This window comes from Crocodylus siamensis, chromosome 5 (genome assembly GCF_052110815.1).
Source record: "Crocodylus siamensis isolate JL-2025a chromosome 5, ASM5211081v1, whole genome shotgun sequence".
Lineage (NCBI taxonomy): Eukaryota > Metazoa > Chordata > Crocodylia > Crocodylidae > Crocodylus > Crocodylus siamensis.
The window spans coordinates 48,208,994-48,229,322 of record NC_143399.1 but is presented as its reverse complement, the minus strand read 5'-3'; the positions used below and the strand labels follow the sequence as shown (position 1 = coordinate 48,229,322).

Genomic DNA, 20,329 nt, shown 5'->3' with positions numbered 1-20,329 from the left:
GATTAGTTCAGGATAATACTGTCTGTACAATCTGCACAAAATGGTAGTCTCGAAGAGCTTGACGATTGAATGAACATGGAGACTAAACTACTCTCTCATTGTTGGGGATAGCTGCTTCAAATGTAGGGTTCAGGTTAATTTTTTAGGGTGTAAAAAAGAAACACCCCCCTTGTGCTTGTTTCGATGAGCTGTAGCAGATGTCAGCCTCCAGACATGTCAGACAAGCACTTTTCACCGGCATTAAGTTAGCTTAAAATACAGTTATCAAAAACCCACCATCTTTTGTCATTTAAATAAGATGCAAGAGGCTGTACAACAGTATTGATTTAATGCATTTCTCAGGTGTGTTGGTGGCACTCTGCCTTGTGCTGTACAACACACCCGAGGTAAGCATTAATCAGTTGTATCATATAGTCTGGTGTCTCGCTGCTTAATCACTTGACTGATGGACCTTTTGACAAACAATATAGACTGTCCCTACTGTTAGATTGCATGCTTCCATTTTTTGAATGAATGATTTGTTTCAACTGTAGAAATATGCATTTCATTTGTGGAACAAAAATGCCTTATTCATCTCAAAAGTTAATCCCATTTAGTGCCACACTTGAATTATTCCTGTAAATTTTCCTATAGATAAACAATGTATGAGACAATTTAGAACAAACCAAAAAAATCCAACCCCAACTTCAAACAAGAATTGAAAGGATAGTTGAAAGCTAGTTGGGTGTACTTGAATTTTGCATGAGACCAGCTACCTTTTAGAAGGTTTTACTTTGTTCATTACATTAGAGCCCAAAGGAACTTTTTTTTTAAGCCACACAACCACAAATTATTGTTACTTACATGTTTTCTGGTGTTTGTTACTGTCAAATGTATATAGTAAAAAGCATGGAAATAATTGTCAGGATGCCAGTACACTGTATCATAGTATTAGTTAGTGGGGGAAATGAAGCTTTGCGATGCTGTGAGGGGTTATTTTACTTAATAGTATATAATCAGCTTGATTGGAATGCTTAGCTTGTGCCTCATATTATACTATTTTTCTTTGAATCTTTCAACTTGGTTCAGATTAAGAGTATAGTAACCAGACAGCTACCGTATATGCTCTGGACAGAGAATCCTGGGCAAGATGTAGCTATAGCCCATACTCCATTTATATGAAGCTTTGAAAATGATAGGAGCCAGCCAATTTCACGGCTTCTATTTCCCCTCATTTCAAAGGCTTCTAACAGCATCCCCCAAAACTATGAGCTTTGAAAATGAAGTGACCAGTTTGGGGGTTACTAATACCATGGCACTGACGTGCTTTGCACTTTAACAAGCATTGCTTACATCAGGTTCAGTAAGTGCATACATTGGGTCAGTGTATACCCTCTTTTTAGTTCTGAAGCTATTCAGTTAAACACAATACATTGTATTTGCTTTAATAAAAGAGATGGGTATAATTTTTTTTACCTCCCTCCCAGCAAATGAACATCTGTACAGGTGCTGTTTTCTTCTGTATCAATTTCTCTGCACTGTCTTTTGATGTTGTATGAAGGTCACAGGCCTGAGAACCAATTTTGTTGGCTGGTGTTCACACTCTCTTAATTTAAATTTTTTCAGTGGTACATTAATTTTTACAGATATATTGCAATCCTGATTTATTATGGACAAGGTATGTCTTCAAGAAAGAAGAAATGTATAGGTTGGGCAGTAAGGCTAGTCAAACCTTGTACAGCTAACAGTAACAAAACCTCCTCAGGTAAGACAGGATTTTCAGTTCTAATAACCTGGCCCTTTACCAGACACAGTAATATTTTGCCTTCAGCAGTAGAAGGGTGAGGGTATAAATTGAATCCAAGTAGATAAATAGCTACCATCATTTTAGTTGTGCTGTACTAGAATCCACAGGGCAGCAAATGGTAGCTGAGACAGCAGTTCAATTAAGATTGTGGTACAAATAAATCCATTCCATTCCTATGTGGGCTCTTGATTGCAAAATCTTTTCTTGAGGCAGAGTGAATTGACAAGGCAGTACAGTACTGAATAGTTCTGTCATGCAGTTATGCAAAAGGGAGTTTGGCTTGTATACTTACAGATAAAACCAATCTGAGCAGTCACCTCTCTCTTTTCTATATTTTACATGAAGCCAGACCATATTTGCTAATTTGCTAATTGGTCACTAACTTTTCTTCTGAAAGTGCTGTTCTTTCCCAGCACTTTTAGGGCTGGGAAAACAGTTTATACGTCTCTGGTGTGCTGAGGAATATTGCCATGCTGGAATCATTGCTTTGGCCTGATCTTCTGTGGCTTCTCACAGCTGTGGCCAGGCACTGTCATGCTACCTTAGCTGTTTCACAGGATTGCCCCCCCTTCTTCCCCCTTTGCTCATCTGCTCAGGTGTGTAAGGTGAGGGCAGCTGTTCTATTGGGTCTTGTGACTTCTGGGTTTGGAGATTCCTTCTGATGGGGAAGGTTCAGGGGATGCAGTTTGATCTTTCCATCAATGTAAGTGGCTGATCAGTCTGTTTCAAAAAAAAAAAAAAAAGCTGTTTATTTTAGAGCAGCAGTTCCCAATTTGTGGTACAAGTACCACCAGTGGTATGCAGACAACCTGTCAGTGGTACACATTAACAGATTTGTTATAGTTACTTTATATGACAAAAATTTGCTGCTGGTACTTAAGGTTGAACTGAAAAATGTGTTTGTGGTGCATAAAGTTGTAGCATTTTAAATTGGTGATGCACAATCTGTCAGTTTGGGAACCGCTGTTTTAGAGTCTTTCAGTAGCAATAGGAGAAAACAAAAACACTTTGGCACTTTCCTACTCTACAGAAGTTGATAGAACAAATTAGGGGTGAGTGTAAATGTAAGACTACAATTTCCTGAAATTCAATTTGGACAGAATTTTCCATGTTAGGCTTATAGCCTTATAGCAGTTTCAATAAACTAGCAGTGCCACGTGTCGTTCTGAATCTAGATGCTGAGTTCCTAGGGTCTGTGCTGCTTAGCATTCTGCTAAGTAGTAGTGTTTTAAAATTAATAAGATGTCACTTTCATCTGTGGGTAGTAAGAAGCTATCAGGATTTTAAATGCTGGTTTCCTTTGCTTTGGAACATCTAGTTGTGTTCCTATTTTTAGACAGTCAAGTTAGATCATGTTACATTCATTCATGCAATCAAGTTGCATGTCAGCAGACAATTCTGTGTATAGTTTAAAAAAATTGCTGGTATCATAATTACAAGGATTAAAACATTCTCTTACTGTTAATATTAAAGAAATCTAAGTCTTTTTAAGAGAGGGAGCATTCAATCTATCTATTATATTGACTAAAATAATCTAAATATGAAAAGAGGTGTAAATCGATTTAGTGCTGTCTAAATTGGATGAAAAGATAAAAAGCCTCTGCTCACCATGTTTTCAAACTGCACTGTAGTGAAAGCTGACCAGCGTGCAGCTAGTTTTATTTGCTACCACCCACAACCCTGTATGCATTCTTAAAGTTGGCAGGTACTTCACTTGCTGTTTGGAAAGTGATAACCAACAGCACAACAGGACTGAAGTTATGCCCTGGGGAGGAGGGTCCAAAGTGAGGCCTCTGTAGCAGAAGTATATTGGCATCAGTCATTAAAGATGTTATCCCCAGTCATATCATGAGAGACTCTGGGACAGAAAGGAGAGGAGAGCCCCTCATTTTAGATGCACCAGTTTCTACGAAGTTGAACTCTGGTAGGAATCCCTGCATCTTCTCTCTGCCCAGAGCTTTGGATTGGTGGCTGCTAAGGTTCTCACTGAGGCACTCTCTGCTTCAGTTCTCTGACTGTTAGGCCTTAAAAATTTATCAGACACCTCAGTACATCAAACTGATAATGATATATATTGCTTATAACTCTTCCCTGGCTTCTTCCCCTCAGATGTTTGGTGCCTGAGGGTTTTCTGGTTTAAGGTTTAACTTTATTATTAAGTGATTGCTTTTACTTCCAGCTTCATTGATACCAATTATAAACATGCCATGCAGTTCAAGGCAGAAAATGACTCTCTCCCCAAGAGCAGCCCTAGATAAAAGGTCTGTTGTATGTCATTTTTAAAGTTTGGATAACATACATTTTAGTCCTGTGTTGTTCAGGGAATTTGGAGGTCTTTTGCTGTAAGTACTAATTTGCTCTGCATTAATACTTAGCACTGGGAACTCCAAAGTGCCATGCTAAAGGGGCCAACGGGTGGAAAAGTGTCTCACTGCAAAAGAAATCAATTGGCATTCATCTTGTTGCATGTTATTCATAGACAACACAGTCAAATCTTTTTCACCACCTTTTCTGTGTGAGCTGTCAGCTTTGACATTTGGGTACATCATAATGGAGAAGGTAGAGCTGATGTGAAACATTTAAAGTATCTGAACAAAGGTATCATCTGAAGGAGGGATATTGTGTTGCCACAAAACGTCCATTTTCAGTAAAATTGACTGAGTGGGCTTACATCTAGTCAACTCTTGAGGCCATTATGCCTAGGAACAAGAGATCCATGCTGTTTGAATTATTTGAAGCAACTGGCTTGTCCAGACACAGAAAGTTTGTTTTTTTTCCTAACTGTTCATTTTAGAGGAGTTCAAATCACCAGGTGCCAAACCTTGAGTCCTTTCAGGTAGCAAAATGTCTTATTTGTATGTGCATGCATTTTACATCACTCTCAACCTCTCTCTTTGCTTCTCAGTATTGAATTCGACCGGGACTGTGACTATTTTGCCATTGCTGGGGTGACGAAGAAGATTAAAGTCTACGAGTATGGCACAGTCATTCAGGATGCAGTGGACATTCATTACCCTGAGAATGAAATGACCTGTAATTCCAAAATCAGGTATGTATCACTCTTGCTTCAGGTCCCAGTATTCTGCGCACTCCATTAGTGCCTCTTCCATGCAGTAAACAAAGGCTTGCTTCCTTTCATCTCTTGTTGGAGTGTGCTGGTGAAAGGAGGATGGGCGATTATAAACAGTTTTATATCGGAGCTTTTTTTGTACTTGGAGTGGGAATAGGTGGTTCAGGCACCATATTGGTTCATGTTGGACACATCTAAGATAATGTCAGGTCCTCATACCCAGACACTGGCTATAGAAGTATCGAAAGATGCATTGCTGCAACTGGTTTAAAAAAAAAAAATGGGGCATGACGTTGACTGTCTTGCTGTTCCTGGGACAGCTGCAGTTAAAGCAAAATGTATGAGAACCTCTGGCAGGTCTTCTGTTGGGGCGGGAATAGATCAGACTGAGAGGACATAACTAAAAGAAAGGAGCTCAAGGAGCTGTTTGAATTGAGGGGGAGACTTAGGATTAAGATATTGAACAGCAGACATCACTCTAGTTCTCAAGGGCTGACAAGGATGAACACTATTTGCTCAGAAGCTGGAACCCAGCTTTTTATCCATCTACCTATTTCACATGAAGTGCAGGTGATAGTGTGGTATCAAAGAGAGATTTGTACTTTAGGTGGCTACTGGAAAGATACTGAAGGAGGTGCTAGTTACAGTATTTCTTCATCATGACAAATTTGTATTGGTTCCTTGGAAGCTGTGACTTGTTGCTTCTACAGGTGCTGAAGCTATTTGTTACTGTAGAGACTTATTATAGTTGATATGCACAATGATTTTGTTAATTACCCATTTAAAGTTTTTTTTTCTTTCCTCAGCTGAGAAAGAGAACTCTCTTTTCCCTCCAAGAGTTGGGAGAAAGTAGTTTTCTTTACTTCAGTAAACTGAGACACACTGAGATTAAGTGACTTGCCTATAGTCTCTGGATTCAAGAAAGCTGGGCATTGAATCTGCATCTTTCAGAATTAATTCAGTACTTAACAGTGAAAGAACAATAATTGTTTCTTCACTACAAAGCTTATTTGGCCCACAGACCACTACCCTATGCTCCTTATCCATGTGGGCATGAGTGACATGGCTTGGAGCAATCCTGGATGTGTCATGAGTGGCTATGGGGGTTCGGGGTGCAGGTGGTCTCTTCCTTGATCCTCTTGGTTTCAGGTCATGGACTGAGGAGGGAGAGGAAGATTGAGGTAGTCAGCTGAAGACTGCGGCACTGGTGTTATTGTGAAGGCTTTGGCTTCCACAATCACAGTCCGCTCTTTGGTGAGAGAGGCAGTGATCTGCTGAGAAGTAATGGCCTCCCTCCACCTCACTTCACTGTGAAGGAAGCTCATCTCAGTCAGAGTGCCTGACCTGGTCAACCGGGCTTTAAACTAAGCCTGCTAGGGGATAGGGGGTGGGGACTACCACCAAAGCAAGCCCACTGGGCAACTTCTGCAAAACCAGCATGTTAAGGCACTCAGAGGAATCCACCCCTACTCTAGCCCTGGAATGATGTCCTCCTGGGAGTGCAGGGAAGAGTAGGGCTTTCAGTGGGACACTTAACACGCCTGTATACCAATGCCAGGGGCTTGGGGAACAAACAGGCAGAGCTGGTCCTCCTACTAAACAAGAATGACTACAATCTCATAGGGATAATGGAGACTTGGTGGGACTCCACCTATGACTGGGCTACAAGTATAGATGGCTATACCCTGTAAAGGAGAGATCATGTGGAAAAAAAGGGTGTGGGTGTAGCACTCTGTCCAGGAAAGCTACATGTCCCTGCAAGCTGACATTGGCACTCAGGTAAGACAACTGGAGACCCTCTGGGTTAAAATACATGGAGAATGCGGTGCAGGGGACACAATGGTAGGAGTCTACTACAGACCTCCTAATCAGGAACAAGAGCTTGACCAGGAATTTGCCAAGGAACTGGCTGAGACTGTACGCTCTCGGTGCATGGTTGTCACGAGAGACTTCAACTACCCAGACATCTCATGGGAAGAGCACTCGACCAAATCTGAATGGTCACAAAGCTTCCTTAGACATGTGGATGAGCTCTATCTGACTCAAGAAGTCTGTGCACCAACAGAGTGTGCTGCTTGACCTGGTACTAGCAAAGGGGGATGATCTAGTTAGTGACCTAATAATCAAAGGGAAGCTGGGAGACAGTGACCACAAGCTGATCACTTTCACTATCTACCGCAAAGCTGGCAAGTCAGACAGCAATGCGGAAGTCCTCGACTTTAGGAAAGCTGACTTTGATAAGCTCAGGAGGCTTGTTGAGGCCCTAAGGGTCCATGACTTGACAGGGAGGGGAGTTCAGATGAGTGGTTGCTCCTCAAGGGAGCAATCTTGAAAGCACAAGTGATGTCCATCCCATCTCGGAGGAAAGGTAGCAGAAGGGCACAGCAATCCTTGAGGGCTCTGCAGGGAAATTGTGGACCTCCTGAGTCTAAAAAGAAAGACCTATAAAAGATGGAAGACTGGAACCACCTCAAAGGAGTATTCTGTACTGGTCCAGACCTGTAGGGAATGAACCAGGAAAGTCAAGGCTGCGCAACTGGCTACACATATCAAGGACAATAAAAAGTCCTTTTTCGGGTATGTGGGGAATTGGAAGAAAAACAAGGATAACATTGGACCCCTGCTAAACCAAATGGGAGAACTGACAACCGACGCCCAGGAAAAAAGCCAGGCTGCTTAATGGGTATTTTGCATAGTTTATTCACCAGCCCAAAGGGGACTGCCCTGCTTAACATGCTGTGGGACCGCCAGGGTGAGGGTGAAATTATACCCTACATCGTTGTAGACCATGTAAAGGAGCACCTTGAGAGGCTGGACACCTTTAAGTCAGCTGGTCCAGACAGTTTGCACCCCAGGGTACTTAAAGATCTGGCAGTCATCATAGCTCAGCCACTGGCATGGATCTTTGAGAGCTTGTGACACTCAGGCGAAGTGCCCAGAGATTAGAAGAAGACCAGTGTGGTGCCTATCTTCAAGAAAGGGAGGAAAGTAGATTCGGGGAACAACAGGCCTAGCAGCCTGACTTCTATCCCTGGGAAGATCTTGGAAAAAATTATTAAAGGGACCATTCTTGACAAACTGGCTGATGGCAACATCATGAGGGACAGCCACCATGGGTTTTGTTGCAGGTAGGTCTTGCCTGACTAATCTCATCTCCTTTCATGACCAGGTGACATATCACCTGGACAAGGGAGAAGAGATTGACATAATATATCTTGATTTTTAAAAAAGCCTTTGATCTGGTGTCTCAGGATCATCTCATGGAAAAATTGGCCAACTGTGGCCTTGGCTACATCACAGTCCAATGGCTGGGAAATTGGCTCTGAGGTCAGACCCAGAGAGTGGTAATTGACGGAAGTAAATCATCATGGTGCTCTGTGACCAGTGGTGCCCGCTAAGGCTCCATCTTTGGACCTGTACTCTTTACCATCTTTATTAATGATGTCAACATTGGTGTCAGAAGCAGACTGGCCAAGTTTGCCAATGACACCAAACTTTGGGGTAAAGCGTTCACACCTGAGGATAGGCTGGTGATCCAGGCCAACCTTGACAGGCACAGAAAATGAACGGATAAAAACCTGATGACATTCAATACAGAAAAATGTAAGGTACTCTACCTTGTGGGGGGGGAGAGACGGGGAGGGTGGAACCCGCATTATGCATCACACTTATAGGCTTGGCAGTGCTACGCTCACTAGCACCCCAGCCAAAAAGGACTTGGGGGTCATGATTGACCACAAGATGAACATGAGCCACCAATGCGATATCACAGCTGGTAAAACGAACAAAACTCTGGCTTGGATCCATAGATGCTTCCCAAGCAAATCTCAGGATGTCATTCTCCTGCTATACTTGGCCTTGGTGAGGCCACAGCTGGAATACTGCATCCAATTCTGGGCTCCACAATTTTAAAAGGATGTGGAAAAATGTGAGAGAGTCCAAAGGAGAGCCACACGTATGATCAGAGGGAAAGTCAACAGGCCTTATGATGAGAGGCTAAGAGGCTGAGAGCCATGGGACTCTTCAGCCTGGAAAAATGTAGGCTCAGGGGTGACTTAGTGGCTATGTATAAGTATGTAATGGATGTACATCAGAATCTGGGGGAACACCTGTTCACCAGGGTACCCCAAGGGATGACAAGGTCAAATGGTTACAAACTCCTCCAAGACCATTTCAGGCTGGACATAAGGAAAAACGTCTATACTGTCTGAGTCCCCAAGTCTTGGAATAGACTCCCTCCAGAGATGGTGCAAGCACCTCCTCTGGATTCTTTTAAGAAACATTTGGATGCCTATCTTGCTGGGATCCTTTGAAACCTTGCTGACTTCATGTCCTTGGGACAAGGGGCTAGACTCAATCTTCTGAGGTCTCTTCCAGGCCTAATGTCTATGAAATCCTTGTTCTTTTATACTGTGTACTTGAAAATGAAAAGGTATGGAATTAGCCCAAAAGTTTGTTACACAAAGTACGTATCTACATGTTGCGCATCACATTGCACATGTGAACAGATATGATCTTCTGGGGAAGAGTCAGCATGGTTTTTGTTACCTCACCAATCTGCTAGAGTTCTTTGAAGATGTTAACAAGCACATGGATGAGCGGGTTCCAGTTGACATAATATATTTGGACGTTCAAAAAGGGCCTTCACCAAGGGTTTAAAAAAAAGACTTGATGTGGGATTGGAGGAAAGGTTTTTTGTGGATTGAGAGCTGATCAAAAGATATGAAGCAGAGGGTAGGGATAAATGGTCACTTATCAGGAGGGAGTTCAAAAGTGGGGTCCCACAGGGATCTATGAGAGCCCAGGAGGGAGCAGCAGTGGACCCCAGGGCCTGACCCTAGTGAATGGAGGGGGCGATGCTGGACTCCAGGGCTCGATTCCAGTCAGCAGGGCTGGGAAGAGGTGATCCTCAGCTCCACGGTCCAGTCCTTGGGGGTGTGGGCCAGCCAACGTCCAGTGGGGCCTGTTCCTGGCATACGATGCTCAGTTCTGTACATGGATCAACCTCATGTCACTCATCTGGCCTGCAGGACCAAAAGTTTGAGTACCACCTTGTGTATATAGAGGTGATTGCATAGTAGCTCAAAATGAAGTCTTACTCTTGTATATTGCAGGATTGGGGTATGTGTAGATGTGCGTGGGTATGAGGGACTTGGGGGGGGTGTTTCTGGGGGTGGGGGGTGGGTAGGTATGGGGCTTGGGTGTGTGGAGGGCGAGGGTGGCTGGGGGTGTGTGTGGTGAGGTGTGTGAGGGTAGTAGTGAGAAGGGCTCCTCACAGAGGCCTATGGGTGTGTTGGGGGAGTGCATGTGGGGGATGGGGGTGGAGGGGTTGGTGTTTTGTAGGATGTGTGATTTGTGTGGGGGAGAAGGCAGAGTGTGGTTGTGGGGTTTGTGGGTATGGTGGAGTGTGCATGGGAGCTGCCATGCACAGTCCCCTGAATCAGTCAGCATCTGCCCCCATCCCAGAACAGCCCAGAGCCTGTGTACCCTGTGGGGCCTCCCCACCACTGCCAGCAGCATGCAGCCCCAGCGTGGCCCGTGCCCACTCCAGACTGACCCTGGCAGGAGCAGATGAGCCAGACGTGCACGGCCATGACCTTGCCCCTGCTGCTCCGCACCACCCACCCATAGCACATCCTGCCACCCCCTGGGCACACAGAGGGTCTGGGGCGGCTCCATGTTGGACTGCCTTTTTAGGCAGCTGCTGGCCTCAGCCCTGCAGTAATATTAGGGATCCACGTGTAGCCCTGGCCTGCCCTGTGCCTGCTGCAGACTCACCCACTCACACTGAACAGCTGCTGGTGAGGCAGAAGTGTGTTCTGCAAGGGGAAAAAGCACTCCCTCCCCATCAATGCTGCTCAGCACTTCCTGCAGCAGCCATGCGGAGCCCACGCTGGGCTGCCCTGCATTGTCACCACTGCCTCGAGGCTGCCCTGTGGGGCAACACAGAGGAATCTGAGGGCAGCTCAGCATGGGCTCCATGGGGCTGCTGCAGGAAGCACTAGGCAGCACTGAGAGGGAGAGCCACTTTTCCCCCACGCAGAGTACACTTCTGCCCCACTGGCACTGCTGTTGCCGCAGCTGTTCAGGGTGAGCAGGCAAGTCTGCAGCAGGCCCCTGCAGCCACCACAGGGCTGGGGCCAGCAGCTGCCAGTAGTCTAGTGCAGTGCGAAGCTGCCCCAGCCCTGCTGCGTGCCCAGGGGGTGGCAGGATATGCCATTGTGGGACGCTGCCTGGGCCAGGTGGGACTGAGGTACCCTCTACAGGCTGGACAAAGCCCCTCCATGGGCTGGATTAAGGCCACGAGCTGTATTTTGCCTTACAAGATCTTGGTTACATGTTTTATTTTTGGGTTTATCTTCAATGCCATCTAGCGCTTTTACAAATGTGAAAAATGACATTCTTTCTAATCAAAAGAACTTGTAGACTAAAATGATGTATTAGATACAAAATAGGGAAAGGAATAACAACATATTAATAAATTATTTAAGAGTGGGATTTGAACCCATCCCGGTAATTCTTTCCTTTATTGTCTCTATTATGATCTTATCGAAGGAGATCAATAAAACCAGTCTGTTGAACAATCAATATTGATAGGTTTCAAAACTATAATGAGATTTATATTTTAACACACACCTCTCTTTTTTAAAGGTTTGGTGGCTAGTTGTTTTCTCCCAGGAATTAAATCAATGGTTTCTTCCTTCTTTCTCCCTTGGGTAGAGTGGTAGGTATATAAACACAAACAAATGTGGGTAGGCAGTATATTTCTAAGGGATGAATATGGGATTATATAGCCAGTGGGAACTATGTGGATCTGTTTCTTTTCAAAATTTAAAATGTTGGGATATTTGTAAAGACAGCTATTTTATGTGGCCAGTGCTTAGTTAGTGAACATCTCCTGAAACAGTTTTAGTGATATATATATTGTCAACTTTGTATATGAGGCAAGACATTGTTCACAGCTTCAAGACTACTTCTTGCTTTTCTTCATGTATTTATCTGTGTATATATACATGCAGAGATGTATCAAAGTAAATTTTAAAATACTATCCTTTCCTGCTCCGTGAACCTTAGAGTGGGAGGACAAGGACTTTGTTTTATTCCCTTGTTCTATATTCCCTCCTACCTTACAACAAATATAATTATCCATTGGCACCTCCTTCCCCCATCATCTTCCTCTCTAATGTGTGGGAGATATTCATTTTGACAAGTGCTGTCCATCATTTGGACATCAGTCCAAATGCACTTCTTCTGTACCCATTAACTGATGCCATCAGTCAGAATATTTCTGTGACTCATTGGTGCACTCCAGAACACTAACAAGTTGCTATTCTAAAAATGTTTGGCTTAATGAAGCAGTTGTATAATCAAGACCCTTTTTCTCTTATTCAGTAATATATTACCCAAAAACATAGTCATATTTTAATAAGAATCTAAATTAATAGAACTTTCTTTATCGTTAGTTCTGATTCAGTGAAAATCTATGTAGTTAGTGGATATGCAGCTTCTCTGAAGTGATATTTTAATTGGCCACTTGAGCCTTTTTAGATGTCAGAGCCATATGCAATCTTAGAGTGGTTTATGGTACAAAAAAATCTCTGCCTATTTTCTTGAAAAATTCTACCTAAAATCTTACCAAGAGGATGAGACTATTTGCTTCCAGCAGCCCTAGGATGACACACTATATTTTCAACTATTTTATCCCATTCTAGGTAGTATATTATATAGTGGAATGATAATACTGCAGAATTATTTGGTTTTTTTTATTTCCTTTTAAACCCCCTCCCCTTTTTTTTTTAAATTGAGCCATGCTCTGGTGGTACCATGGTAAACACATTGCAGCCTCACAGATAGTTGAAGACAGTTGGGTATTAACTTTATACATCTTAGTGCATCCCAGAGTCTACCACTAACATATTGGTACACATTCTGAAGAGGCCAGTTTGTGTGGTAGAGTGAGTTCTTAAATAATCCAGTTGGTTGCAGTGTGTAGTTTGTGATTCCAGTGATGCTCCTGTAGTGATCCATAAATAGATGGGTTTTGTCTGAAAGTTGCCCAGTAAAGAGGAGACTGGACAATCTCCACTCCTTTTTCATGGAACATGGGACCTGCACAACAATAGTTAAGGCTTTCCAAGTTTAACATTATAGGGAATTTACCCTAAAATGACCCAGTTAACCTTGTTCAAAATAATGACAAAGAAATCATTAGTTGTCACATTTGTGACTCAGCTTTCTGAGCAGTGGTTCTAATAGGCATTTATGAAAGCAGGCAGGTGACAGCATGTGTGAGGATTTGTCTCTGGCCAAGAGCAAGTTGGCTGCCCTAGAGCAGCTGTGAAAAGGGGAGCCTGCCCAGCACTGGGCTGGCACCATCCCAGCCCTATTCAGTTGAGTGCCAGCTGGGCACTTGCTGAAAGAGTCTGTCTTCACACTAAGAGCTGTTCATTGGAGGCCTTTTTGGAGCAGAGCCCTTATACCAGCTGTGTCTTTCTCTTTCTCTGCTTTTTCCTCCCCTTATTCCCACCTGCTTCCTAAACACATTCTTTCCTCTTCTTTTAGATTTTCTTATCTTATTTTTTTAAGATTAGCATGTGGTTTTTATTTTTTTTGTCAAACTTGCACAACTTTCCCTTCAAATATGGTGGCAAAGCTTCCAGGCAAAACAAGATGACATGCACATCCTCATAAAAATCCTGTTTACAGATTCACAGCCTCAATACAAAGAACAAAACCTGGCATTGTATAGTAACTATAAGAAGCATACTGTGAGCTAATTATGATTTGCTATGTCCCTATCTACGATGAGCGATAATCTGTACGCTCCTGAACAGGGGGAGGAGGGAAAAAGGGATGAGTAAGGGATGAACAGCTAGCAGGCAATGTTGGTACTACTCCTGTGACTTATCCAGGAGGCAGAATTGCTGGTTTGCTCTGCACTGAGCAGAATGCACATATCTAGCATTCAGCTAAAGGAGAAATTAATTTCAGCACTATCTGATGTACAATAGGTAGCATATAGTTAGGGAGACAAGCTACGGGCCCAGTTTTAGTTTATAATGCTCAAATGTAGGTAAGTAAACATACTTTTGAAATACATCTTTAATATTCTGTGTGTTCACCACAGTATATGTTTGCAGCAGCTGTATCCTTATGATAGATGTTCCCACATACCTCCATAATCAGCTATATCTCTTTAGTCAACTGCAATAAAAGCAAAGTATCACCAGAATAGATTTTTTTTTCTTTTAAGTCGTTGCTAGGATTTTGTGGTTTCATTTTTCAGAGTCCATAAATCAGGTGTATGATTGCTCCATTCTAATCGCAATTCATGTGTGTTGCTGCCAGTTTTTAAAATGACAATAAGTTGTTTCCTTTTAATCTTAAAAAGTTAAGCTAAAACTGTACAGATGGGATTTTTAGCACAGATTCCTCACTCCCTGGATTCAAGGAGTCTCTCTTCAGCTATATTGGATCCATTTAGAAAATAGTAACCATTGAACCAGGCGTACTTCTTTATGATTTAGAATGTTTGGGAAGCAGTTGGTGCCCTGACTTCCACTCAGCTTTAAGTTCTTTTTTGTCATGTGGTTTGCTGAGGTTTCTCTCTCAAATGAATTGTCTACTAACTTAGCTAGGGTTTTTATTTTTTGAATTGGTTAAATTTCTAAAATTTATTTTAAAGTATAATTTTGTGGTAAGTTAGGTCTCTGCTACTGCAGTGTTTGGTCACTGTTGTCATTTGCATTGATGTATAAATGGAAGACATCCTGGATATACCTCCACTCGAGACATTGGCACCTGATTGACTACATCCTAGTGCATGACTGGGACTGTTACAACATCTCTATCACTAGAGCAATGACCTGTGCAGACTGCTGTATTGATCACCATTTGATATCATGGAAATTAAGGGACCGCAAAAGATCATCAAGTCCAATCCCCCTGCTCTGAGCAGGAATATTGCTGAGATCGAATGATCCCAGCATGGTGTCTGTCCAGTCTCCTCTTAGAGATTTCCAAGGTTGGGGACTGCATCACCTCCTTGGGAAGTCTATTCCAGATTTTGGTCACCCTTGCTCAGTTGTCCATTTGTATTGCCTCAAAATGATGTAAACAAAAGAAGCCACCACAGAAGAGTTTCAGTATTGAGTGTATTGAAAACTTTGCCAAAAGCAATATGCTCCAGCACTGCCTTAGTGAGAAACTCTCTGACCTCGTTGATGCTGACAACATTGATCACTAGGAGAGCCTCAAGAAAGGCATCCTGAGGCATGTGAAGAATCTTGTAGGCTTCTCCACAAAGAAGCATGAGGATCATGTTTGATAAGAATCAAGCTCTTGTTGACAGAAAAAGGAGAGCCTTCAAAGCTTGGCAGAATGGTGTCGGCTCCATAGAGAAACAAGACACTTACCACCGCATTAAAGGCAAGACCCAGAGGAAGATCTGTGAGTGAAAGAACAAGTGGTGGAAGAACAAGCAAAATAGATTTAAAAGTTTGCCAACAGCCACAGCACGCATACTTTCTTCAGCTCAACCAGTTATCCATGAGCCAGACGCACAAGGAGCCATCTGTCTAAGGTCCAAGAATGAAACAGCACTCTTTAAAAGACAGCTCCAAAATCAATGCATGGTGGAAGGAGTGTTTTTAAGAGCTCCTGAACCCCAAGACTGTCAAAGACAATACCATTGAAACCATTCCGTAACACCCGGTTAAGGACTACCTGGCCTTATCCACCAATTTATTAAGTGGCCTTGAAAGCCAGTAAGCAGATAAAGAACAACAAAGCACATAGTCCTGGTGGAATACCAGCTGAAATTTATAAGCAAGGTGTAAAAAAGTTCTTACCAGCTTACATATCATTATTGTGAAAATCTACAAACATGAACAGATTTCCAATGACTTGGGAGATACCAGAATTATTAGCATATGCAAGAAAGGAGATGGATTGTATTGCAGCAGTTATAGTGGTGTTGCACACCTGTCCGTGACTGGGAAGATCCTTACTTGTATTCTCTTCAGTAGACTCACATTTTTCCCTGAGGAGATTCCACCCAAATCTGTGAGGTTTCAGACTACTCAGAGGTACAATAGGTATGATCTTTGTTGCTAGACAGCTGCAGAAGTGCTGCAAGTTATGCCAAGTTCTTTGTTTGGCCTTCATTGATCTAGGATCTTTGATTCAGTCAAGAGAGGCCTTATGAAAGATTCTGACACTTGAATGCCTGCCAACATTTGGTATTGTCATCAAACTTCTTCATGACAATAATGACAGGAACCATCCTAAGATGTGTGATTTGTACCAACAGTTTTTTCCATCTAGATCATGGCTTTTCCACATCTCATTGCTGATAGACTTCCACCTGGAGTCAGCATCCAATATTGCATAGATGGGCATTTCTTTAACATCAGCTGGCTAAGTTCCAAATTCAAGATAACTAACACCTTTGTTACTGATCTTCAGTGTGCTGATGATTATGTCGTGTGTGCATATTCAATAGAAGAACTTCAGGGCACTCTTGACTGCTTCTGTGAAATGTATGAAATGCTTGGATTCACTGTCAACTTCATAAAAACCAGAGTACTTTTTGCCAGCCCTCCCCAAACCAACCAGTTGCCTCTCCACACATTTCAGTTAGAGGGCAATCCTTGAAGAATGTTGAGCATTTCCTCTATCTGGGTAGCCACTTTTTCCTAAAAGGTAAACAACAGTATGCAATATTGGATAAAATCTGCCAGTGCTGCCTTTGGACATCTCTGAAATTGTGTTTTCAGTGATTGACATGAGGACCCAAATCAGACTTCTTACCTACCATGTTGTTATCATCCCTACCTTGTTGTTTGGGTATGAAACTTGGTGAATGTATTAGAAACATCTGAAAGCTTTGGAACATCACCATCAGTGATGTGTTCACAAAATTCTACATACCAATTGGAAGGGCACAAAAATGAATACTAGTGTTGAAGCCATGTTTATATAGCATAAGCTGTATTGGACAGAGCATGTTCTAAGAAGGCCTGATACCCAGCACCCAAAACAAGTCCTATATTGCCACCTCACTGGAACTACTTTAGAGGTGGGAAGACGATTCAAGGACATCTTGAAGGCTAATCTGAAGAAATGTGAGAATAGCTGGAAGACTGAATTGTCCCCAGTGGCACCATGATGTACAACAAGATATTGTTCATTTTGAGCAAATTCACCTTGCTGGTTGGTGGAGGCAGGTTGATAACAGATTAAAGGAAAAGGTTGTGACCAACATCACCAGGATCTACTGCTTCCTTCTGGGAATGTTTTCCGTGTCTGTACTTGAAGAGACTGGTCTGAGATCTGCATGTTCAGGTGTCTATGGATCCGTCAATGATTTCTCTGTTTACTGAAGGACTGTTAACCTCATGTTGAGAGACTCCCAATGAAGTTTGGCTAGTGCTTTCATTTCCTCTCCGAAGTAGCCCTCTCAGAAATCTTTGATGGTTGAAATGGTTAATCCCCACATAGTTACACTTTCTTACATGCTTATCGTGGAAACTTTCATAGATCTGCTTAACTTGACATGTTCTGAGCAGTCGCATTCAAGTCAACAAAGTGTTTGCAGTATGTAAAGTAAAGCATATGTACAAATCTTCTCAAGGTCAGGGTTTTAGGGTTAGATTCTATTCCACTTTGGTCAGGTCCCTAAACCAAATGGATATTGGCACACCTTTTTATAGTTGGCCATCATCTTAGCATTAAGGCCATCACAAAAACCATTAAGAGAAGAACCCACCTATCCTATATATTTATATGTTTTTCAGGGAGCGCAGCAGATTGGAATAGGATCACATTTAGGCACGCAAGTGGCCCTAGACAGCCTAGTAAGTGGAAAAGGAACTGGATCTTAGTATTGAGATATGTTGCCCAACTTGTGAGTGGATTTCAGCAGTTGATTAGTTCTCAGCTGCATCTGGGAAAAGGCTACCAATAATGACAGCAGGCTAAAATACTAGGGCATATCCACATCGTAGTTATACTTCTTCCAGATAAAATACAGGTTACAAACCTAAACAATGTTAATTATATTTTTAAGGCATTTCAGTAGATATCATGAAGAATGTGATACATTTCCCCTCATTAAGGATGGTCTCATGGCTCTTGTTGCTCTATTTCTAAATTATTAATTTTAGCCTTGGATAAATATTTTTTTCATATCCTAGCCTCCACAGCTACACATTTGGTCCGTCTGTCCGATGTACATGATCATTGATCTTCTAAGTGTTTTGTGAAGGATCTTTTTTTAAATGGGTTTGCTCTTTTTGGTTCTTTATGAAAAAAATACAATAGGAAGGCTACATTGTGAGAAGAGCTTTTAAGAGTGAAGGAATTTGCGGCACACCTGAAGGGGAGCTGCTCCATCACCCTGATGCAATCCTTAGACAAAGGCAAACGTACTTCTCATGATAAACCACAAGCTTTGGTTGATGCTGATGTAGTATTCTACATTGTTTAAGGTCTTCTAAAGCAGGAGGATTCAACCCTCAGCCTGTGGACCAGATCCAGCCTACAGAGCCATGTCACCTGGCCCGCCGAGCTCCCCATGGGCCTGAAAATTTGGGAGTGGGGGAGCCCTGGCAGCATTAATTGCTGCTCCCTTGCTGCCAAATTTATGAATTAATGAGTAGTCTTGTGGACCAGATAAGGTGGCCCTGCATGCTGGATTGGTCGGTGTGTGGGGTCTGGTCAGGCCTATGGACTGGACCTATACCACACGTGTCTCAAAGGGCCAAAAGATTGAACACTACTATTCTAAGGAAGCCTTTAGTGAGGAGATAATTAAGCTGGGGAGATGGGGAAAGATTGTGGGGTATATAAGAAAAATAATTAAAGATTTGTGGTGTATAAGATATTAAAAAGGTGTTGTTAGAGCCATTTAGACATTGCAGATCCTTAGGTATTTTTCCACCTGTTATTTCTTGACTTCCTGTCTCAATTGGTCTCTTCCTATATCTACAGATGCTTTTGGAATAGATATGAACTCCTTGTTAGGACTATGGAACTTAACTGTAGTGCGTAAAAACTCCCAGTCCTTTTATATTTTTTTCCCCAATAGGCAAAGTATTCCATAATTTGTTGTGCTTGACCTTACAATATTTGTATATAAAAAATTGTGCTAAAAATAACTTTTTATTAGCTGTGTTTTGAGTGTTGGACTTTTTTACCTGTAGTTTGGGTAGGTAATGCAATTGCCTTGCTGCAGTAAGAGGTAGTTAGAGGCCCACTAGGTGACAAAATGATAATTGTTTATATAAACTCCTATACATCAATTTACAAGATCTCCAAGAGTCATATTGATGAAAATTAAATTGCTTACAAGATTGGTGTTAATATTTTTAAATTACAACAAACAGCAGTGGAAAAATCCATTTATCCAAGCCAAGTAGAACAGTTTTCTAGAACAAATGTTAATGTTTCAGATATTAAGCTTTCCTTTCTAATTAATTTCTTACCTGTATGTTACAAAGATCATCTTTCAAACAGAATAGACTATAAACCAGCATGGTGCTGTCTGGAGATTTCTCCAGTGCTGCCACTGCTGCTAAAGGGTAAACCAAGCTGTAGAAAATGGAAAACTGACTAGAACCAGCTCGGTTTCACTCTGCATGTTGGAATGAGGAAAACTGATTTTGCTGTCCCTAGTAACTGGATGGGGCAAAAGATTATAGAACGGGACCAGGGTTATGGAACGGCACCTTAGACAAGGGGTTGCCAACATTCTTATGTTGCGGACCGGCAGACTGTAGACCAGCAGTGACTGGCGTGCTGTGGGCAGGCAGCCAACCTTTTTTTATACACGGTATAAGAAGGGGTTGGCTGCTGGTCCAAGTATGCTGGTCACTTCTGGACTTTGGTCCAGCAGCCAACCTTTCGTGGCCCAGTACCTTCCTTTTTCCTCAGATGTAAGCTTGGAAAAGAAACTAACAGTGACCTGAAGAGTGAGTTATATTCAAAAGCTTGTGTAAGTCCCAAAAATTCTTGCCTCTCAAAAACAGCAATGCCACTTTACCAGGTGGGTATAACTTGGAACACTGATATAATATTTCGGTCACAATTCATCATACACAGCTGCTTTAATATGATTGCTAAAAAGCGGCTGGTACGGATCACTTTCAGAAACAAGATATTGGTTTAGATAAATACTAAAGCTATTTATGATTTCAGTGGTCATCCTAAGAGTTAAGTGAAAAATAAAGATAGCTGTATGTTTAACTGCTTGGTGCTTAAGGTAGATGTCACTGTGTTTTTACATTTTGAAGGTAATCTTTGCATCTGTAAGAGGTACAATTGTTTTCTGAGCTCTGATCTTCTTAGATACAACTACCAAGGAAAGGTAGGTCAGTTCTACATAACCTTTTTTCTAGCAGCTGGTAGTAAGGGTGGCTTCATTTTTTGCCAGGGTATCACCTTGGACAGCAGGATTCCACTTCTGTCTTCTG

The 20,329-nt window shown here is 42.3% G+C and overlaps 1 protein-coding gene across 2 annotated transcripts in view; it reads left to right on the top strand.

The window, feature by feature from the left end:
* Positions 1 to 20,329, top strand: part of COP1 (COP1 E3 ubiquitin ligase) — a 204,884-nt gene that overhangs the window by 79,361 nt on the left and 105,194 nt on the right. For both annotated transcript variants that reach the window (XM_090048661.1, XM_090048662.1), the window contains exon 12: positions 4,692 to 4,835. In XM_090048661.1, coding sequence (XP_089904787.1) covers positions 4,692 to 4,835 — 144 coding nt within the window. The remainder of the gene's footprint in view (positions 1 to 4,691; positions 4,836 to 20,329) is intronic.